The 25014-nt window shown below is 32.8% G+C and overlaps 2 protein-coding genes across 4 annotated transcripts in view; one reads left to right on the top strand and one right to left on the bottom strand.

Annotated features, from left to right (window-relative positions):
• The window catches only part of TH1 (negative elongation factor complex member TH1), a 35756-nt gene extending 30525 nt beyond the window's left edge, over positions 1-5231 (top strand). The window contains exons 10-12 of one of the 2 annotated variants that reach the window (XR_011951608.1): positions 763-892; positions 4993-5127; positions 5213-5231. Coding sequence is in view for 1 of the 2 variants with exons in the window: in XM_072540287.1 (XP_072396388.1) it covers positions 763-892; positions 4993-5027 (165 nt within the window). In the remaining variant the exon portion in view is untranslated. The other variant, XM_072540287.1, reaches the window with a different exon arrangement.
• An 8070-nt stretch (positions 5232-13301) lies between these two features.
• LOC140447563 (uncharacterized) overlaps positions 13302-25014 on the bottom strand; it is a 36098-nt gene continuing 24385 nt past the window's right edge. For both annotated transcript variants that reach the window (XM_072540277.1, XM_072540278.1), the window contains exon 8: positions 13302-24434. In XM_072540277.1, coding sequence (XP_072396378.1) covers positions 24161-24434 — 274 coding nt within the window. In that variant the 3' untranslated portion in view covers positions 13302-24160. The remainder of the gene's footprint in view (positions 24435-25014) is intronic.

Raw genomic sequence — 25014 nt, 5'->3', positions numbered from 1 at the left:
TACTCTCGCGTCCGCCCTTTGGGATTTCGTCTAGTTATACCAAGATCTTACTCTGGGCAAATTTTCAGCCATATTATCGATCGTTAATTTTTCCGAAAAAAATGACAACTTTATCCCTGTATAGCCACCCCCTGTACCACGAGGGGCGTCCGCCTGTAAGGCAAAGTCTTAACCCAGTTACAATGAATATATTCCAATAGAGAAATGTCATATTTCTGATCAGTTCAAAATTTCGGCTCTATCTCTTGGACTATAAGGAAGCGATAAGTGGTTTGACAGCATAATAACTGCTTGCTTAGTCTAATTTTTTCAGTGATTCTAGGCAACCTATTTGGGTGGAGTTTTGACTTGTTCTTGAATGAGTTCCGAATCCAGCAGCCCGCTGAAGTATTGGATTTTTATAATATAATTATTTGACAACCTTCTGTTGGCCAACCACCTAGAGCGGAGTTGAGCCAAAATACATTGATTTCGTATGTTCCGTTTTAAATTCGTTCAATCTGTATATATATACATATATGTATATTTATTCTTTTAAATAAAAATAATTAGTTTTTTTATTGCAAAAATTTTAAATCTAGATTTGTAAATCAAAAATATGAAATCAGTTTCATGAAATTAATTATGAATGTTAAATGTCATAGTCAGGGCATAAGACTTATTAGAATTTTTTTTTATGTGGTTATCTTTATTTTGTCTTTTTTTACTAAGAGTATTTTTGTAAAATGTAATTTTTTACGTATATTATTTTCCATTATTTAGGTGTTGGAAACAATTGGACCCCCATACAGTTCGGAGTTTGTTCATTTATTCATGCCTATGGTAGAAAATGATGAAATTACTGGCACTATGAGAGGAGATGGTGAAAATGATCCAGTATCTGAGTTTATAGGTATGTATTAATACACTAATGAACTTTGTTAAAAATTCCCTGACAATAATTTTAGAGTAATCATTTGACTTGTATATCTCATGTTCCTAATAAAATAAAATTGATAGACAAATTTTTGGTCTTAAAAACAATAATTTACTCAAATATCATTGAAAAAACAATATGCCAAGCGACCTTTAGTTTATGGCGTAAAAATGATTGTTAGGGACTGTTTTTACAGACATGAACGGAGTTCTCATATGTATATATAATAATATTACACAGTTTTGAGTAATATAAACACACCTAAAATTCTGCAAACAAACATTTATTCTATTTTTATCAACAAAATGCCAAACAACTCCAATAGTCATTGGTAATGATAACATTTTTCATTAAACATTCCAAATCATCAGTTTTAAACCTTTTTCCTTCAGTTTCAGTTTTTATTCCGTAGCGGTTGTATTGCCGACCACATAGGGTATTACTTATAGGGGGTTGAAAACTGGGGACAGAAATTACTGGGCTCGAGATAGGGTAAGCAAACAAACCGGAACGTTTGCGAACGGCTACTCTTGGTTTGATTATAGAGCTGAGCGTGGGTAAGTGAATAAAAAAAATTGGGACTGGAAAGGGGTAACTAGAAAAAGTGAATCAAAAAGGTACTTACATGGATTTCCTGGACAACACAACACAAGAAGGTTCCTAAGCTATTTAAAATGGATACCGCTTACAAAAATCTTCCTGCTGGGTGGAAAGATAGGCTTTTTTCCTAAAAAATACGTCAAAAGGGTTAGAATCTTTTTAAAGGAAATGAAATAATACTACTCTTGGTTTAGGGAGAAACATTACATATTTATTATTATTGCACCATAAACAGTTACAAATACAAATAATAATAATAAAATACAAAAAAAACGACTTACTGTGGTACTATTGGTTTACAACTCTAGACGTTGGGGACACTATAAGAACTTAAATTATTAATAAATTGAAATCATCTAGATCTTTCAATGGAGCTTACATTAAGGTCAACCTTTTTTAAAAACAAATCAAAACAAATTCAAAATTTATGGTTAGGTACCAAATGTCCGAAGAAAATAATGCTAACTGTCATATGTCAAGATTAAATTTTAAAACTTTATAAGAATAATTAATATAACAGTTAGTCAATCCCTAATACTTAAAAAAAATTATTTATTACAATTTTTTAACTTGTCATGAAAGCAATTATTGATGAAAAATCTCTATTGTTACTCTATTGTTACTTATTTTACTGATTTTTAACAAAAAAAGACTACCTGATATCACTGAATATTATTTCTTCTTTAAAAGTTTTGGGGTTGGAACTGGACTCAAAAACACTGCAAAACAAACAAATGCGTCTCACAAGCTGCAAGATGGTCTGGAATGACCAGGGACAACAAATAGACGATGGAAGCTGGGCACTGGATTATGAAATTCAAGCTCCTGCTTGAAACCATGTGGACATCTTTTAAACTTTTCGAAACGCCGTCTTACAAACCCCTCGGGTGAAACCCAGCACGAACAAAACGATGACTACTCAGATAAAAACGGACACATTACATTTGAGTATAATATTCACTTCTCCACATATAAATTTGACGCTTCCTTGAAGAATACACACCCCAGCTCTTTTCACGTCAAGATCTTAAACCAACCTAAATTTGACCTTCCTCACTCTCTGTCCCGGCTTCTCCATGTCCCCTCTCAACCCTTCTATCAGTCAAAGGGACTAGCCAATCGGAATTCTTTTCAACGACGCTTCTCAGGGGAATTCGACCTTGATCATTGCTTGGCTTTGAAAATCGCAGAATTAAAACGTAAAATATGACCATATTTTTACTACGCAGTTGAATTCTTTCTTCGATGATCGAATATAAACAAAACTCAAGGGATGTTATACACAGCCCAGGGGCGTACCAAATAAAGTTTATACATTGAATATTCGATGGTTATAAGGAATTTATAACCATCGAGAATGACAATGTCTAACTTAGAAGCCACTGTTAGAATACAGGGAGAGAATTCTAGATCCTTTGAGATAAAGGATGGACTCAGACAAGGGGATGCTCTGGCTTGCTTCCTATTTAATATTGCCTTAGAAAAGGCAGTCCGAGATACACGAATTAGGGACGGCGGTACTATTTACAATAGATCGATACAAGTCTTAGCATATGCTGATGACATTGACATAATAGGGCGTAGCAAGCGAGATGTTGAGCAATATCTCCTAGAATTGGAAACAGCGGCGAAACAGGTCGGTCTAGTCATCAACGAAGACAAAACCAAGTACATGTTGGTTACAAAGGATCCGATAGCAAATGAGGAACGAGAAACAGTCTTTGGAAGTCATACCTTTGGACGTGTTGACAACTTCACATACCTTGGGTCGCTATTGACTGCTACCAATAAAACAAGCGAAGAAATCAAAAGACGAATAAATCTTACAAATAGGGCATACTATGGACTCCAAAAGCATTTCCACTCAAGAAACATTCAAAGAAGAACTAAAATTATTATATACAAAACATTGCTGAGGCCGGTCCTCATATATGGAGCAGAAACATGGACTCTAACGCAGAAAGATTAAAGACTTTTGGGAATATTTGAGCGTAAAATACTCCGCAAAATATTTGGAGCTATAAACGACCAAGGGCAGTGGCGCAGAAGATATAATTTTGAATTGTATCAGCTCTTTGATGAGCCAGATGTCATAACGTTCATTAAAACACAGCGACTTAGATGGGCTGGACACATAATACGAATGCCAGAAAATACGATTGCTAAAAAGCTAACCACAGGAATACCTGTAGGAAGAAGAAGAAGCAAAGGCCGACCGCGAATTAGGTGGTTAGATGGAGTTGAAACCGACTTACGGATATTAAAAATCAGAAGATGGCAACATGTTGCCAGAAACCGAACAGAATGGCGACCAATCTTAGAGCAGGCCAAGATCCACAGAGGATTGTCGAGCCAAAGATGATGATGATGATAAGGAATTTATACATGCCTTGTAGTTTCTCTATTATCAAATAATATAATGTAATATAATATACCAAGTATTGAATCCTGTTTTCACATAAAATTTATCAGTCTCTTCCACACATGTCCTAACACTAGTTGTTACTCCCTTCACAATCTTTAAATACTCACCGGGGACTCCTTTTTTATTTAGCACCCATCATAGAACCTATCGAGGAACTCTATCATATGCTTTCTCAATGGTTAAACTATTCAGTTTAATCAGAAACTAAAAACATAGTCAAATGCTCATGCAGGATACCAGACCCTTACTCTTAATGAAAAAAAAAACTATCTAAAAAGGTACAGGGTGGAATAACAAAAAAAATGCTAAAGCATAAAGAAAACGTAATCTATTATAAAGTTAATATTAAATATTTACGAGTTAAATTTATATAGAATTTTCCTTTCAGTTTCATTGGAATCTTTTAGTCACACAACACACCACTTGCTTTCTTCCACTTTATTCATCCTGCCCCAACTCTACTGCATGCATCTCCGTCTATTTCCACCTACTTTATTATTTTATTTGTAGTGATAATTCCATTTTTCATTAAACATTTCAAATCATCTGTTTTTGTTCTAAAGAATGTTACCTTGTAGTTTCCCTGTTATCTGATCCAATACTAATGAGAATAAATAAGGACTAAGTATTGACTCCTGTTTGAATCCTATTTTCACATAAAATTTATCAGTCTCTCAGACTAAGTTTCTCTATTATTATTGTTATTCAGATTTAGGCATACTGATCTCAACCCCTCTAACGAGAAAAGTTGCTCATTCCAGATATGTACAGTATCGAAAGAAAAAAGTTCTGGTGACGTGCCCTGGCGATCCCCAGGCAGCGACCCTAAACATAAATTATTAATCAACCTGCTACACTTTGGGTATCAGTGCTACGCAGGTGGTCGCGCCTAATAGAAGAACCTACCAAAACTCCCACTGGTTATTATTATATCCGATATTTGCATATTCTTCCGGTGATTATACTCGTTGTTTCTGAAGTGTATGTAATTAATGATATTATTAATCTGTATTTTTATTATCATATAATATTCATTTTCCTTTTGTTTCAGTTTACTGTAAAGCAAATTACACAACAGTTATATAGCAGTTGCAAGAAGAAAGTCTGAGGAAAGAAAGAAGGAAAATACGTACATGTTTTTTGGATGGTTGTTAAGAATAGGAGTTTGTTTTGAAGTTTATAAATTGTAAATATTTTCTACTGAAATATATGTATTTTGTATGTAAAATTATTTTCAAAAATACAAGTAATCTTAGTAAATTTTATTTTAGTTTTCGATCATTATGTGTACCATCCAGAAAACCATCCAATGCCCTGGCAATAAGCTTGCTTGATAACAGTCAACAAACTGAAAAACTAAAAACGTAAACAACCACTAGACCTAATTTATAAATAAGTGTTCTAACTCATCATAATTGTGTGTATATTTAAGATATAATATTTATTTACGAAAATGGTTGCGTTTCGATTTGATTTGAGTCTCTTACCTTACCACTCCCTAACACGTGTTTATGGGTCTACCCGTCATCACAGAGAGTTTGTAAGCAGACTGAAACCAAATCAAAACGCACCGACTACTCTGGCAATTATAGAAAAAATAATTACCAGAGTATGGTACTAGACACATCTAGTGAGGAAAGATGAAGTTAAATGTGTCGATAGCATTTAAAGTAAATTGTATACTCACGCTTAATCAAGCCATTAAGAGCGATGCTGGGAATATTTATATTCCACTATGCATCAATAATTTACCCATATAAATTACCATCATTCTTGTACTCATTGCGTCGAGTAAGGACGATAAATATACGAAAATGGTTGCGTTTCGATTTAATTTGAGTCTCTTACCACTCCCTAACACTTGTTAGGGGGTGGTACAACAAAAGTAGTCCAAGCTGCAGCGTTGGCAAACAAAATGTTCGCGAGTTTTTTTGGAAAAGGGACATATTGCCGGGATTTCGTTAGGAAATGGTAGAACCGCGAAAGCTGAATGGTATATAACCATTTGTTTGCTAGAAGTGATTACTAAATTCGGCAAAACAACCGGAATCGTCGCATTCTATTCTATACAATGCCAGCTCTCTCAAACGGCTTTTATAATATCCGAGTATTTGAAGGCAAAAAACATTGATTTGGTGAGCCATCCTGCATACAGTCCAGACTGACACCGTGAGATTTCTTTACGTTCTCGAGAATCAAAAGAAACTACGCGGTAAACGCTTTATATGCCAGTTGAGGTGGTCGAAGCATACAAAATTCTCATTTTTGAGATACACACTTATTTTTAACTCGCTATAAATGTTTTCTGAAAAATATCAACGTTTTACTGGTATACGGAGTTTAAAATAAAGTTGTGTTTTTGTTTTTTTATCGTATTTTGCAACACCCTATGGAATTTATTAGAAAGAAACGCTACACTATATTAATATTTTGAGATAGTTTCAATCTTTGCCAAGATTTTCGTAAAAAATTATCTCGATATCTCTATTATCAAAAATTATACAGAACTTTAAATGTAACAAGTGTACATTTGGGGGCATGAATTTTACATGAAAATTCGTCCCCTGCCTATACAAATTGATTTGTTTTTTTTTTTAATTTGAAGAAGCTCTTGGTTTCTGAGTTTCTGGGGGGTCAAATTTTCGTTGGAACACACTGTATATGTAGTTTTTGAGACCTTTTCGTTTGCTATTTTGGACTTCATTGACGTTAATATAAGGTAGTGTGGTGTCATAGTCTTCGTTTAAGAAGCTATAAAAATACTTCGAGTGAATTTAATCTTTATAAAATGTTTTACTTTATTGTCTCTACATTTCATTATTTTAAATTCGATTTTTTCGCACTCTTTGGAGGCAAATTTGTCATACAGATTTTTATTTCTTTTTTTTTTTGGTGGCTTTCGAACTTATTTGGATTTAATAATTAAATATATTTAGATGCGCACACTAATAACGCAGTCAAATAATAAAACAAAGCATTCTACTAATTTACTCTTTATTCCAATAATACAACAAAACAAACAATTCAAAATGTCAACTAATCATTTCCAAATTCCCCGAAACGCAAGTTTTCACAACCTATCAACCAATATTTAAGTCACTCCATCAAATATTTGTGCGTATTTTATACATAACTTATAAATCTACTATTAGTAAGTAAAATAGGACAAGAAATCGACAATACTAAAGGGAAATCACATCAAAACTTTGGTCTGAAACAAAACAAAAATAAACTTCCCAACAGTATTAAGCATGATATTATTACTTATTTAAAATTTTAACTGTGATTAGCAATAATGATCTATTTCAACGCTTAAAGCAGAATTTATAAAAGTATGACATATGTAATTACTTGTACACGTATTATGTATAAACTTGTCCTTTAAAAGGAAAAAAAAATAAGCATTTGACAAAAAACGTAGGATATCGATTCAAACAGCTCAAACAACAACGCTCCATGTCACCATCACTGTCCATTTCATTATATTTTCATTTCTTCAACAAGGGTCTTCGACAAATTAAGGGTAATACAAGGTGTGAACTATAAAATAGACGAGATCTGCTGCTTCAACTCCAATAAATGGTCATAACCAAATTTTTTAATGTGTTTTTTATGGAGTCCAGTGTACAGTCCCTTTTGTGTATTTTCAATGGAAAATTTGTAATAGAACTAGCTTAAAAAGAAAAGTTTCAATTTTTACCAAATGAGATCTCTTCTAGTAGTAATACTTTAAATACTTGACCATAGCTCTGAAAATAAATGGCATTCTTTGATATATATATATATATATATATATATATATATATATATATATATATATATATATATATATATATATATATATATATATATATATATATATGTTTGTTTTGAGGTTTCCGCGGAGCTATATGTGCTGTCACTATTTTTCCGGGTTTGACTCCGCGTTGTAAAATGCTGGTTTTCTTGAAAACCATTGTTTTGGCGACGTTTCGGCAAGGTCTCACTTGCCATTCTCAAGCCTGGTGGATCTACTTCTCGTCGTTACTCGATTAGTACTTATCGTACTTATCAGTACTAATCGAGTAATGACGAGAAGTAGATCCACCAGGCTTGAGAATGGCAAGTGAGACCTTGCCGAAACGTCGTCAAAACAATGGTTTTCAAGAAAACCAGCATTTTACAACGCGGAGTCAAACCCGGAAAAATAGTGACAGCATATATATATATATATATATATATATATATATATATATATATATATATATATATATATATATATATATATATATATATATATATATATATATATATATATATATATATATTGACTCCTGCAAGGCGTGGTCCTTGCAGACCATAAACAACTTGGTTACATAGCATCAAAGAATGGACAGAATTAGGACTCCACATGCTAATAAAAAGGCCAAAACAGAAAGGAATTTTCAGGAAGATTATCATCGCCCACCTCCACTGAGAACTCACATTAAAGAAGTATTACTACGATACGTCTTATTCTTACTTTTTTTAAATTTGTTAACAATGTTCATAGATTCCGAACTTCTACAACGTTTCTTTTCTATATTATTACATCTAGATAAAAGAAACAATAAACAAATTTTAAAACTATATAGTGTAAATGAATATGCTCAATACTGCCATTTCGCTTAAATTTGTTTTAAATTAATTGCACAAATCAATTAAATTGGTTTTCTTAAATTCTAAAGAAGACATTGTCATCTAGTCTATTTATAAGAGAATTCGATGTATTTAAAATTAACAAAAAGGGACGGGTTCTCTAAGCCATAACATTTAAGCAATTGTATTGTACACAAACTACCATTTCGCAGTGTTATGGTTGATGAAGATAATTAAAGGATAAAAAAATAATACATCCATTTATTCCTCGTTCTTCATTTTCTTCTTTTACCATCGATTCCATCATTTGCTTTGTAAGTTTCGCATACAACAGTTTTTATTGTTTTATTTAAACTTAAAGTTTGTTTATCAATAATTACATAACAAGTTCAGGTGTCTTTTTGGACAGACATACGTCTCAGAACACAATTCTGAGTTTTATTGACTACGCGACATATCCTTTTTTGTCAATATTTAAAATATTGTCTTAGAAAACCCACTCACTACAAATAGTGCCAAGATACATGTCTTTCAAAACAATCTTAAAATATTGGGATGTTCAATTTAATTATAATATGTTGCAATTGGTAACATTCAAAATATAACTAAGATTCACGTATCAACCCAATCCTCATTTGTCTCGTTGATTAAACAAGCAGTGACAATGACAATTAGCTACTATATTTAAATAAACCATAATTTTAAATAAACATATTTTATATTTAAACGATTTCCAGATTCTCACATCAAATATAAAGTGTTGTAATTAAAGTTGTGGTTTATTTTCATTAAATATAATGAGTAATCAAAAAATGCTACAGGATATTCTTTAATATTCTTTTAACAAATTGAAACTTGGAAAATTGTAAAAACATATTTACTGTGTAAAAAAATACGATATTAACTTGTATACACGGTTGGAACACCAAGAAATAAACGTACAATAGATATATCTTGCAATGCGGCAAACTTTCAATTCGTCCATTCTTCCTATCATAGTTTATAGTCTGAGAGCTAGACTAAAGATAGATTATTTTAAGTATTTGAGCAGCACGAACCTTTGTGTAAAACACTCTGATTTTTTATATATAAATCGGAAAAGAAGTACGGCCGTCAATATTAATATCAATAAGATTCACCAGGGTACTTGTCGTAGAGTTATCGATCAACTGGAGTTAACCGCTATTACTTAAGTTGCTTAATACTTTTTACGTTACAATGGTTCTACTTGCTTCTTGCTTAAACCAGCCACTTTATATAATAAGTAACTCTCTCTTGCATAAGTAATAACACTCAAATATATTCTTTTGTGTAATACATACTGATGCATAGTTTGATGATCATGTGATTTAATTAATGAATATCGACATACTGAGCTACTATGGAAGCAGGTATGCTTAAGTTTGTATATATCTTACAACATTGAGCCTGTTATTGGACATTTGGATCTTCACTCTCGGATTCATCGATTCAGAACCGTAGAGTTCACACATGGTGTTATGATGAACCTTTTTTTGATACTACCTTAATATTTTACTTTTAAAATGCCACCAAAAGTTAAATTCAAAGTCATCTTGATGTTTTCTAAGTTATACTAAAAACGTGTGATCAAATTTCGGGAATCTTTTCGTTTTAAGATTTTTATGAATTTTTAACCTTATTATCATATACATATTTTTAAAATATAACTAACTAATGCACATGCTGCTAATTTTTCAATGTAATTCATCCTAACTACTTATTGTCTTACTTAATTTTTTTGTAACTGATATTAACACAATATTGTCATGAGAGATTTTAATGCGAAAATTCGTGAAGAAGAACAGGAATATATCATACGAAAATATGATCTGGGGATTACGAAATTAGAGAGGTGATATACTGACATCTTTGACATGCACTGATTATCGGACAATAAGTCTGATGAGTCATATTGTGAAGATCTTCCTGCGAGTAATACATAGTAGAATATACACGATATTAAAGAAGAGAATTAGCAATACTCAATTCGGATTTAGGAGTGATTTGGGTACAAGAGAAGCCTTGTTTAATATCCAAGTATTGATATAGAGATGCAGATATATATATCAAAATGTATACATTTGGGCAATCGATTTTGAAAAGACTTTTGACGAGGACCGATATAACAAAATGGTAGAAATATTGAAAACATTTGGATTGGACGATAAAGATTTACGAATAATTACAAATCTATATTGGTATCAAGCGACAAGAATAAATGTTGAACAAGAACTATTCGGATGAAGTAAATATAAAAAGAGGTGTGAGACAAGGCTGTATACTATCGCCTTTACCCTCTAATTTGTATTCAGAGGAAATATTTAAGGAGAAGGTATTATTGTGAATGGTGTAACTATGAACAAATATTAGATATACCTTCGTGGTGTCTAATTGTGGAGAAGGCCTTCAAAATCTAATAAACAAAATAAAACAAATCTGGGACCAGTATGAATTATAACTCAACGTTAAGAAAACTAAATATATGATATATAGAAAACAAAATTATATACAGGGATGACGGTATAAAAGTCAGAGGTGCGTACTGAACAGAGTAGAGAAAGTCGTGTATCTCGGCAGTAACATTAAGTAATTAAAAGCCGAATAAGACGAGTACTTTTGTAAAAATGAGGAACGCACTTCACATTCACGATCTTAGTATTGACCATCGTGTTCGAATGAAATATTGCTATATCTTTCCAGTGCTACTGTATAGAGTAGAAGCGTGGACGTTACGCTTAAACCCTTGGAAGCCTTTGAGATGTGGTTATCCAGACGACTACTACGAACAAGCTGGGTCGACAGAGTTAGAAATGACCTTAACCAAACAACACAACTGGTCAATATAATAAAGCAAGCAAGCTGAAATACTTCGGTCACATTATGAGACACCCTGAAAAATATGAACTTTTGCATCTAATCATTCCGTGAAAGATCCAAGGTAAACGTGGTAATGGTAGGAGAAGAACATCATGGCTAAAAAAATCTATGATAATGGTACGGAAATTCGACTACATCATTATTTAGAGCTGTCAATACAATCACGATAACGAATATGGTAGCCAACATGATATCCAACGATCGATAACGATCATGGAATTAGAAGATGTTAACACCTTGTAGCTCAACTACATATTCCTATAAGTTTATTACGTCGTATTCTCTATTTCTGCGTCAGAAACTTTTATTTGTAGATTGGAACTGATGATGTACGTATATAGATACATATACGAAATATTTTCCACTAAAACGATTAAATATTGGAATCTTTTTTCTTCTTCCCCACTCCAGTTGATCAATATCCCTCCCACAAGTACCCTTGTTAAACTTAACCTTGTTATCTAGTATCATAACGTCTTCCGGTTGGGATCGATCAATGAGTGTCATGTATCATGTATGATACTCATATTATCATGAAGCAATTAGTATTAATAATAACAAAAACTTATATGAACAAGATACTTTTATAGTCAAATCTTAGGATAGGGACTATTAGATGTCTTAATAAAAATATTTTGAATCAAATATAAGCTTTCTCTTATTAACCAAAGGTATTGTTCATTTCAATTGCAACATACTACACTTTAAATAAATGAAACCCATTTATTAACTTTAATGCAAATTTTTTTTAAAATTAGTTTAAATATATTTTTTGGTGAATATATTACTTTCTCTTCTTTAAACAATTATAATTTATATGACGAACTATATAATATTTGACAATCTTGTGATATTCTTCTATGGATATGTCAAATTTCAAAAATAAACATTTCTAACTAAACATATACAATTGTTATATCAGTGCCAACTTTATAAATATAAGTAATTCGTTATTACCAACTTTACAAACTAAATTATAAAGATCGTTCGAATTATAAAACTGGCTCAAGAAATATTTAAGTGCTAGGATGCATAGAAAAGCTAGAAAAGAACGTTTATGTAGCATTTTATCTAAGGTGGCATTTATTCTTTTAATAATCCCATAATATCGCAAACTTTAGTATGGATATCACGACAGATTTCTTTGTTACATTTACTCACATTTTAAATAATCAACTAAAAATGCCACAACAGTCAATAATGTGCTACTAACACTTGGTATAAAGTAAAATATTTGGCAACAAGTTGTTTTCCAACAGCAACACATTAAAAAATCTGGAGCAGAGAAATGTAGAAAAGTATTAACAAGCATTCACAAAAAAAGGGGCCCACAAAATTAGAAATGAATAACACTGCCTCTGAGTCAGTAGATCAAACGTTAGAGGGACAAGAATGTTGAAAAATATTCAAAGGTCCCAGATCGACTCAACTTGAATAGAAACCAAGTCAAGCCTTAAAATCCCCGATCTTTTTGTGCGTTGGGAATATTGGAATAACGTTCTATGGATTTGAATTGAAACAAGTAAAGGAACTCATGGGCCAGAACAACATTAATTTATTATGTATAGTAGCAAAACTCATATTTTAATTAGAAAAGCATGAATAAGACAAATTTTTTTTCAATATAGTTGCGAATAAAAAAATCAGAAAGCATGAACGAAATCAACGTCGGAAGAAGGCATCGGCTTACACGGATATACCCGAGATCAAGAACAAAATTCAACGTCACTTCAAAGATTACATAAAGACAGTCAAAAAAATATATGAAAATCAATTGTATTATCCAAAGGTCCCATCAAATGCAAAATATAAACCATACAATAGAGCAAGTCATGAACTTTCTGGACTTTGTTTTCTGGGGAATAAACGATGAAGGTTATTGATATAATGCAGAAGTAAGGTAACACAAAAGAAATGAACGAGTCAAAATAATGGTACTTGGGAGATATTTATGTTATATCTATATACGAAAGGTACATAATGTAGAATCGGAAGATATACCAGATATATCACGACAGGAAATTCAACATGCTCTCAAAAATATGAAAAATAATAGAGCTCCGGGGGAAAATGGTGTAATCATTGTAACAATTAAACTAAGAGGTCCACTTTTGATATAAATCCAAACAGTATTTAATATATGCTTGCATAACGAACATATTCCAAGTCAGTGGAAAAGTTCGGTTACAATACTCCTTCATAAAAAAGGAAATAAATCGGACCTTGAAAACTATGGGCCTATTAGCTTACTGAACCACATATACAAGCTCTAATCGAATACTGGCAAATATATTGGAAATAAAACTCGATTTCTACCAGTCAGAAGAACAAGCAGGGTTTCGATCAGGCCACGGAAAAATGACCATCTGCAGTGCCTTAAAACTATAGTCGAAAAGTGTATCGAATATAATGGTTCTATGGTTCTTTTGTTGACTTTCACAAAGCAGTTGACACAGTGGAAACATTTTAAAAGCACTATCAGAATGTAGAATAGACTACATGTATGCGAATACCATTCGAAATAAATACCAGAATGCAACAACAACTGTAAACCTTCATTGCATAACTGAGAAGATAAACATTGACGCAGAGGGGTGCGACAGGCAGATGCGACTTTGTCGCCAAAACTATTTATAACAGTCATGGAGTACGCATTTAAAAGATTAGAGTGAGGCTCAATGGGTATCAACAATGATCGGCAGAAAATAAATTATCTCCGATATGCCGATGACATTTTTCTCATAACAGACAACTTAGGAGAAGCCAGATTTATGCTAGAACTACAAGTAGCACAGAGAGTCGATTTAAAGATAAACTATGGAACACAAAAAATAAGAAAGAATCTCATCCCCAATGAGCTTAGAGAAATCTAAAAATCGCTTATAGAAGTTTAGGTTGGGTTGCACTCGAAAAAATGAGTGTGTTTAAAAGAAATGTCCCAATCCATTTAAAAAAAAAGCTTTCATCCAGTGCGTTATAACAGTCCTCACATCCGGACCTTAACTCTCACATAAATATCAGCGAAACAATTGAGAAGATCACAACGTAATTAAGAGTGCAACAAGTTCGTAGACGAACCGGAGTGGAAGACATTATCGAAAGTATTTCTAGGCAAAAAATGAGATGGGCGGGGCATGTTGCCAGAATGAAAGACGACAGGTGGACCAAAAAATTGCTTGAGGTTAGACCACCGGTCGAAAAGCGAAGTCGGGGAAGGCACCCAACGAGACGGACCGACGACCTCAAAAGAATTGTGACCAATTGGATAGCAGAGGCACAGAACAGAAATATATGGAAATATTTAGAGGAGGCCTATGTTCAACGATGGACAAATCAGGACTGACTGATGATTACGATGATCTATAACAAACATCGTCAATCAAAAGTCAAGGTATGTGTCAAGTGAAATCCTCAATTAGTGGATCAGTTTACGCGTATCTTCCAATTTTACTGGTGAGCGATTAGCGAGATAATCGAAAAACCACTTCGGTCTAAAAATATATAGAGCATATATATTTGCATTCATTGACAATTTATTTCCCAATTTCATAATAAGGGAATTCTCTTAAAAACAAATCTTAGCAATAATATTTAGAAGAGAAAGAGTTAAAATGTCACTTTTGAAGTACCATGTCTCTCCCGGGCGTCCTTTTCTTCTTGTCTGCACTGGTCTCCACTATCACTTTCTTTGGCCACCTGGCTCCATTCATACGGCTTCATGTCCGTACTATCTCAAACGCTTGGCTTTAAAAGTGTCAATTATTTTCTCAATGCTCATTCTTGCACGTTTCTCGTCATTTTTTATTTTGTCGTGAGGTGTTACCCTACAGCAACGTCTCAAAAACTCAAATTTTTATTGACAGTACCATTTATTAGACATTTTGTCATTTCCCAGACCTCAGCTCCATACCTTGCGATGCACAGACTATGGTCTTGTAGATTCTGACGTTTGTATCTTGTCTAATTTGTGTGTTCTACAGCACGCAATTTAGTTGTTTTGTCGCCTGCTTACCTTGTTTAATTCGTTTCTTAATTTCAGTCTCACTGGAGCCTTCCTTAGTAATTGTAACGTAAAGGTGCTTGTATAACTGAACATTCCTAATTTCATAGTGATCTAGCACCAGACTATTTGGATCTGCTTTTCCAACAACTAGATATTTGGTCTTTTCCATATTAATCGTCAAACCCTAAACTTTATACTCTTCATCCAATTTTCTGATCATATATCTTACATCATGTTCATCCTCGGCTAATATAACCCGGTCGTCAGCAAAGTGCAAAGTTTGTCATCATATATAGATATACCCATGATATAACAGGTGTGTCTTCATCGTAGTGCTGACTTTAAATTAGACTGGAGCCATTGCGGCAACCTTGTCTTAATCCTACAGTAATTGGAAATTCTGGGTATGCTATCATAGGATTTCTTTAGACCTACGAATATCATTGTGTTTTTAATAGTCTCTTTACACCAACAATAAATTCACGCAGAAATTCATGCAGTAAGCTTCAAGATCAAATTAAACGTGTACAAAGCACAATTTTACATCCAATTTTGTCGTTATTGAGTTGCAGTAGTTTCTTCTCTAAATTTTTTTATGGGTGTTTGATACGAAAGCTGTTTTTCAACCTAACCTAACCATACCTAACCCTAATTTATTACGTTTCCCTAACGATCCCGAGACCACTACAGGGCATGTCTAATTACGGTTTTTGTCCTTACACAGACGGAACCGGGCAGTAGTTAATAAGAACTGGAGATGATCGCATCGAAGATACCACTTCTCCCCGTTGAACGCGTCTACAGCGATCATCCTGTTCTTTCAGCATCGCGACGCCGAAACTTTGACCATAAGCTGCTTTTCATCTTTCTGCCACATGCAGTATTCAAAAGGTAAGTGAGTTTTTCTGAATTGATAATAATTTATGAGTTATGCCAAGTGTTTTTCTTATTTTTCAATCATATACATCTTTTATTTTATCGTTTGCTATTTTAATTAACTAACCAGCTAATTTCTATACGTCCAGCTTAATCAACGTATATAGAAAATGAATGCAAATGTAGACTCATGAGACATTTTTTAGATTTAAAACATAAGGCTCTCACTTCCACACTTCCTGTAACGGGAAAATTCATTCTCAAAAGAATTGAGCTCTGGTGAGATTCCTTCCATGTTATCGAGCCCTAGGTGACTTGATATGCTGGAGTATCTCCCAAAAATTTTCGTACACATCTGGATGTTGAGAAGTATCGTTCGAGTACTTTCTGCATTGTCTCCTTATTTGTATCTCAAGATCTCTGTACTAACGATCTTTTCGTTGTATGTCACAAGATTATTGTTACTTGGTATCGTCACATTAATTTAGCGTTGATTGACTAGTAGTTTATTAACTAGTGTGAAATCCAGTTTATTATGTGCCACTGATTGGTCTGTGTGCACAATTGTGGACCTTGTAGTTGTCATTCTCAAGTATACTGTTAGGGACGTATTGATAATAAGGGAGATGATTGGTTTGAAGATGTCCCAGTTTGTTAGCTATTTCTTAATGAAGGATCTTTCCTCTTGAGTCATGCCTTTTCTTATATTCTGTTGCAGGAAATGGCCTAGCAGCCCCATGGTTTCTAGAGTTAGACATCCAAATCGGCATTTGTCGTTTTAGATTTGAGGGTCTTTCGACGATTTATTTTAGTTGGTATAACCTGATCCTGAATAGCGGCTAAACCTCGTTCCTAGTTCCCTGAAATCTTCTGTTTCAGAAAGCATCTTTCCTGATGTCACCCAATAGTTCGACACTGTATTTTCGACATAGTATTAGTTGACTTCATTGGGATGTCGCCCATGCAGAGGTTTATCCATCCAGTTGCTCATTGTTCCTACTTAGAAAGGTAGTTTTTGCGCATTATATTATTATTAATATTATTTTAGGTTAGTGACCTAAGTTGCTCTTTTTTAGATTATCTAGGGAACCGCTCACTAGCAAACTTGGGGTAAACGTTTAAGTTGATCTTAGTGAAATCATGAGTATTTGCTATTATTATACTTATATATTTTTTATAAGTAGTATATAATACCCATACACTTACTGAGATTTACAAGCTTCGAATAACATTATTCAGAGGAATTACAAGCAAAAAATATTTATACAATTGGAAATAATTTAAAATTCTCAATAATTGTCAATAGAAAACAAACAACATGAAAAGGAATACTAAAAATTAAATGGACATATATATTCCAAATAAAGATGCTTTGTATTATAACAAATACATCATCGTTCGTCACTAAACCATAAAAACAATACTATGAACGAATAAATAAATAAATACACAAATTCGACATCAGGCCATTCGAACCAGCTCATTCAAGAGCTTACAAATCAACATGTTAGAGTTGACCCACGGATGGCGTTAGGAAAGAAATGGTGATGCGACCTGTCACTGCATATAACATTGTAATTATTATTGTGTATACACCTATCTTTAACAGATAGTAAATTAGCAAATAAAAAAGGTTAACCAAAAATGCAACAATAAACGTTACTTTCTGTCATGTACTGATTTTAGAGTTAAATATTAACTATATTTGCATAGAAACGAGCATTTTCATAAAAAGAAATAAATAAAATAAATAACTATCTAAGAAACCATATTTTGTGTTTGCACAAGGTTTCTCACTTATATATAACACAGGTGCTTAATTTATCAGATATCAAAGATACATTCAGGGTTCGTACATAAAAAAGTAAACGCCCTAATATTTGTTTAATGTTCTAGATTTAAAACCCTCAGTCTGTCGTTCTCATTCGTCGATAACAACATCAAAAATTAGACCGTTATACTATGGATTTAACAATAATTGTGGCCATAAAAGTTATAGAAAGTCCATTGCCCTTTGTGTGTATTTTACATTGTACCGTTGCGCGTAAGTATACGCGCAACTATCTGATTATTATATAAATATATATTTAAAATATATAATATTTATATGTAGTTTTACATAGAGAAATGTTCATTCCTGATTATGAGATGCCGTTTACTGAAAGCGTTATACAAAATAAAAGAAACTAACTAAATGACTTGCCCTATTCATGTCAGGTCATATCATCAAATATCAAATAACCAGCAAATTTAACTTTAATTCTATATCTCCTATGACCACTGAATTAGCGTTATACTGTAATGTCAGCATTAGGACCTGCTTTCTAATCGCTACTGCCTACTTCAATGGTTAAATACTGTAATATAAATGAGTTAGTACCACAGGTAACGCTACAATTTAAAACCTTTTTGCTACTTTAACAAAGATGTTAGGATTAAAACACATATACACAGCTACTTAGTTCAAAATTGGGGATGCAAATAAATCTTTAATTCTTTCATTATATACCAAAAACACATTTTTCTATTGTTTTTCTTTTTAATTTTATACTTATAGTTAATTTAAAAATACTTTTGTAAAAAATATACTCATTAGCGGACAACACAATATACTTTTTAAATACAAAATGTTATTTGCAGTTATTTGGTGAAGGTGTTTAGAGGAAATGGGCGTTTTTTATTTTAAATATATTTTATTCTGTGACTTTTTATGTTCATTGATTCTGTCTTTAAAATTCAATCTGTTTGTCCGATGTAAACTTAAGAACACCATAAATATCACAAACGTGATTAAACTTATACCTGCGTTTTATTTATTTATTTTGAAAATAAATGTATCCATGCATATCAGGAATTCATAATTTTGATAAAATTCAATTATTCAGCATAATTATCTCTGAATAAAATTTTATTATAACTACGTATAGTAAACTCCAGACTTTAGTCAAAAAATAAATAAACCATTACAAATGATATATTTTAATGAAATGTTTCAAATATGTTGTGAAAATTGATTTAGAATTCACCTCCCCTAACAATGTTTTTATTTTCGCCTCTTTATATAAAGGAACAGCAATCTACATTGCACATGTTTCTTCATGAAATATATTGAACCGTAATAATACGCACTGGTTCGGTCGGTCTATTTGAAAACTCCTATTGACTGATAAAATTACTAATTTGGAAAGAAGTAATGGTTAGTTACACGCGCTTATCTATGAAAGTACTAGAGTTTTAACGGGCGATATATATCTCGAGCCTAACTATACCAATTTAGTTCTATGTTCTATTTTGTTTATATTGTAACTGTTATATTTTTAAATTTGACAGGCGACTCACCGGGCCTCGATCTCGCGGGCAGATAGACAAATTTGGTTACTTATGTGAAAAATAAACACCATTGTGCATTAAAACCAGTGATAATAGCGTTTCTTTTTACAAGACTCTAGAGTCTAGAGCAGTGATGTGTGTATATTATAATTGACCAAAAACAAGAAAACAATATAAAATTTATATATAAATTAGTGACTTTTTTGGTGCTGAAGTTTGTCTGCTAAGTCTTCTATTTGAATTAGAAAATTTGAAGATGCGTGTCAATAAAAATGAGCTCGCGTGTCAGCACTGACACGCCTGTCAAAGGTTCACCATCACTGCTCTAGAATGAACATTGAAAGCTGTCAATAAAAATGAGCTCGCGTGTCAGCACTGACACGCCTGTCAAAGGCTCACCATCACTGCTCTAGAATGAACATTGAAAGCTGTCAATAAAAATGAGCTCGCGTGTCAGCACTGACACGCCTGTCAAAGGTTCACCATCACTGCTCTAGAATGAACATTGAAATCTGTCTATAAAATGTATTACAGGCTACAATTTGATATATTTTAAGGGTAGTACAAATGTTACAGTTAACTAAGTTCATTAAATTTTCTTTATGAAACATTCAGTTTCTACCAAAAAAATCCACTGGGTGTGTTTTAATTTCTTAAGAAACTCTAAAAACTTTTAAATGAAAAGTGATATAAGTTAATTCACAACTTGAAAACTACCCTTACGATAATATTGATTTTATCGAGTTGCACAGACTCTTCTTGAATCAAAATACACAAAAATAAAGATTATCATTGTTACCCTGATTTAATATAACATTTCCAGTAAACCTTTATCTTAAAATGATGTTGAGGTGACTTGCGCCACTTTTCTTTTCACCGCCGCAATTCAAAAAAGAAAAAAATAATTCTGTATGTTTAATGTATTTGTTTATGCTATTCTACAATGTTTAAACCGTGAATTAACGAATTAATACATTGTATCTATTAAAAAAACTCACATGAGCATCTTGTTAAAATAATCATCGTACGACATTTTTGCTGAGGAGATCCTTTCGGATTTTTTCGGCGCCAATTGCATCTTTAATTTGCCTGTTTCAGGTAGTTTAGGATGAGGTTTAGTGCGTCGATGCATACTAGCCTAGGGAGAAGATGGGTTTACGTGCCCTCCGAAGCACGGTATTTTTAGAAAGCCAGTATCTTAGCCGATGAGCTCTGACTGCCCTATCTTGTTAAAAGAAACACACTCTGATATTGCAAACAGTTACGTGCCCCTAATTTTATTAATATAGTACTTGATCTATATATTTTTCTTCTGTTTTTATCTCTACCCATTTCGTATCATTTCAGTTTATTATCCATATAATAAGCAGATGCTAGCTTATTTTGCTTAAATTTTAAACTGGTCTGCTTTTTGTCTAGGGAATACAAAATTTGCACTTAAATTTTTGTATATAATCAAAGAATAAAACTGGTCAAAACAAAATAGTTTGCTATTATTAAAAATTCATCAAAAATTATTAATAAACTGATTGCTACTTTCTCTTAATATTTTTTATTTTCAATAATTGAGTATAGTAAGCAACCAACAACATCTGAAGACTTCAAATACCCCAAATGATTACATGCGTTATGACGACGTATTTTAACATCAGTACTCCTAAATATAAGACAAAAAACTGCTAAGTTAAGCTTAATCACTTTTTAAAGTGCTTAAATTCATAAAGATTGGCTTAAATTAACATTCGTGGCGATACCAAAGAAGGCTAAAAAGCAAGCATTGAAAAGAATACAGAAGAATTAGTTTAACGAGCCATGTACTAAAGTTGTTTCTGAAAATCATTCACTCTAGAATATACACCAGATGTGATGAAAACATTGGTAAATCTCAGTTTGACTTCAAGAGTGGTTTTGGTACAAGAGAGGCGTTATTTGGCATCTAGGTTCTCATATGGAGATGTTGAGATATAAATATTGATGCATATGCCTAATTTGTACTACGAGAAAGCATTTGACACTGTTAACACAAAGGAAGTTAACTGTTATTTTGAATGACATAGCTCTGGGTGGACGGGGCATTGAGATAATAGTTGGTTTGTACTTGAATCAGACAGCTGACATTAGAATTAAGGGTCAGACGTTCGACGAACCTCCTATTATGAGAGGAGTTCGACAGGGATGTGTGATCTTTCCGGTTTTGTTTATTTTATATGCAGACAACATTTTTGGAGAACTCTGGAAGACAGAACAGAACAAGACAAACGGTATAATCGCCAACGGAGTAGTCATCAACAACTTAAGATACAGCTTGGCTAGCAACGGATAAAGATGAATTACACATACTTCTATATCACCGATAACAGATCGTAGTAAACAAATAGATTTGGAAGTCAAAGTAAAGAAAACAAAATAGATTGTCATCATCAAAAATAAAAATATAGCTAACAGTAACACAGAGTAAATCATAGAAATATTTGGGCTGTTGGGTGAAAGAAAAGTCGCACTTCAGAAAATCAAAAGCAAAATAGAGCAAGCCGGAACATAACTTTGAGAAGATGCAAAAGGAATTAACAAACAGACCGCTAAGAATTCCCTTAAACATGCGACGACAGAGTGACGAACGAAGCAGTTTTACCGAATCTAAACAAAGGCAAAAGGCAGATAGAGTACTTTGCCCACGTGATGAGAAATCGTAAATATGAATTACTACATGTAATTATTTAGGGAAAAATAGAAGGGAAACGTGATGCTGGACGACGAAAAACATTCTGTCTTAAGAACCTCCGCCAGAGGTCTGCCAGTTATAGTGTCTGGATCAAAAACCACGACACTATTTAGGTTCGCTGCTGACAAAGTACAGATCATGCTATTGTTAGCCAATGTTCCTGGAGAACAAGTCAAGAAAAAAAGTGCAATAAAAGTTCACCATAAAGATGAATAAGGATGTGATAATTAAAATACATTTATGTTAGGCCAAAGAAATATCATTAATTTCTTTCATGCAGAAATGCAGAATAGCTTGTACAATAATATTGGAAATAGTAAGGATTTTCGCTTTTGCAATAAAAGCATGTGATTTCAGAATTCCTAATATGTAACTACATAAAACTGTTGTTTAAACAGTTATAAAAAAGGTTGTCTTTTAATTTGCATTCTTTTAGAACTGTAATTTGACATGCCATAAAATAATTCACACAACTAGCAGGAAAAATAGTTAGCCATGGATAAGCAATGCAAACCATCCTCAATTATTTTAATTATATAATAGTTTTATGGTAGCATATTGTCGGTTATAATGTATTTAGTAACGCAAAAAATTGCTTTATTATTATTGTACGTCTAATATATCCCTTCTTTCCTAATAATTCCGTAGCACTTCATCAATACAATCGATTCACTGAGCTTAGGAATATTTTGACAGAGTTATTGTGAGAAACATACAACATAAAAATTCCTACTACTCATTATAGCTGAAATAAACTTTACGTTGTAGACTTTTTTTATTGAAAAGAGAAGAATTTTTTGTAATCACGAATAATGGAACTATATCATCATTAAGTTTTATCAAAAACGTTTATAAAATTTCAAAAATAAACATTTCAACCTTTGTTTTATTGTTTTAATTAATGCAGTTTTATTTTGTTGATAAACATAATGTGAATAATTTTTTACTTTTGACACAATTATTATAATATAAAAGAATGTGTGCCTGATTGTATACTAACTTCTACACAAAGTCAAAATTTGACTCGCATGTGACATGCATCACACGAACATTCAAGGATATTCATACATTTTTTTTAACATCTTAAATAGAACTGTTCGACTCAACCGAGTTCACTGTATTTTTATAATTTACGAGGTCTGTCCCAAACGTATCAACTTCACGTCAAAACGTTTCAACGCTCTCTAGAGTATGAGCACACTATGTAACTTTTCACAACTTGCCTTAAATCGCAGTTATGAACGGGGGGTGACGTAATAACCTGCTTTTATTCGCCGTTGCATATATTCTATCGTTGCATAATAAATGACGGAGAGATGCAAACAACGAATTTTTCATTAAGTATAATTAGAATAAAGTGGTAAGGAAACTATTCATATGTTAGTCCTTTGGAGATAAATGTATAAGCAAGACATAAACAAGAGTACGGTTCAGTCTGTTTAAAAATGACCATAGTTCTGTTGGCAGTAACCGGTATTGTTCACCGACCTTCCAGCGCAACGCCTGGAAGATCGATCTGGAAGCGTATGTAACTATAAGCGAACTAGAAATCGATTTTGGAATTTTAGAGTAGAAGACGATTATAACAACTTAAAATTGAACAGCTTGTTGATGAGGTGCCACGGATTTAGTAGAAAAATTTCAATGTGTTTGTTGATGCAAATTAATCATGCGTTTTTTGATGAAAATCAAATACATGAGATGTTTTGACCATCGCGATCACTTACCCCACAAATTAAGCCATATCGATGTACGAACCCTGAAATTACCGTTTCACGTTTCTCGGGTATTAGTTACATTGCTGGTACTACTACTGGTATTATTTACAATAACGTAATTGTTAACAGGTACAATGGAATTATCAACTAATTGGACGTTGTGCTGATTATCAATTAATGCACGGCTTTCGGGTTTTTCTTCTTCAACTTCTCGCACGTCTACGAGGTGCTCCGTGTAATAGTAAGGTGTGTTTAGGTAATCTATCATCCTTCTTGGAAGTGGAAGGCTCGGTATTAAGTCTCTTCTAACATTCTTATGTATTACAAACCTACAAATATAAACATTTTTACTAGAAATATAGTAAGGAGTCAATTATGCAACCTTTCATTATAAAATAAAATTTTCCTTTACTTTAAACATTATATATAAACCACAGAGACCAAAATTGGAGATCTGAACGCTGGGAAATCCTGGACTACAAGCAGACCGCTGATGAGGGATTACATTTTGACCGACAAAGAGTTCGAGGACGGATTGAATACGCTGCACTGTGAAGTTAAGTGAAATAAAAACGACGCAGCTGACACTAATGAACCAAACCCTGCAACAATCTCAAACGGAAGAAACGTCAAATACTACAAAAAGAAAATTTAAAAATATCAGAGGGTTAAATTTTAGGTGATTAGAGTTAATTATTGATATATATATATATATATATATATATATATATATATATATATATATATATATATATATATATATATATATATATATATATATATATCTCCAATGGCGCTACAGCTAAAATTGAGCCGTGACCTCCTCCAAACTATGCCTTCAGCCGGTCCCGCGCCGATCTTCTCCAGGTTATCACGTCTAGCAACTTTTGCGCACCCGCTGTGAATTCA

The sequence above is a fragment of the Diabrotica undecimpunctata genome, chromosome 8 (assembly GCF_040954645.1).
Source record: "Diabrotica undecimpunctata isolate CICGRU chromosome 8, icDiaUnde3, whole genome shotgun sequence".
NCBI lineage: Eukaryota > Metazoa > Arthropoda > Insecta > Coleoptera > Chrysomelidae > Diabrotica > Diabrotica undecimpunctata.
This window is presented reverse-complemented; position numbering and strand designations above follow the sequence as displayed.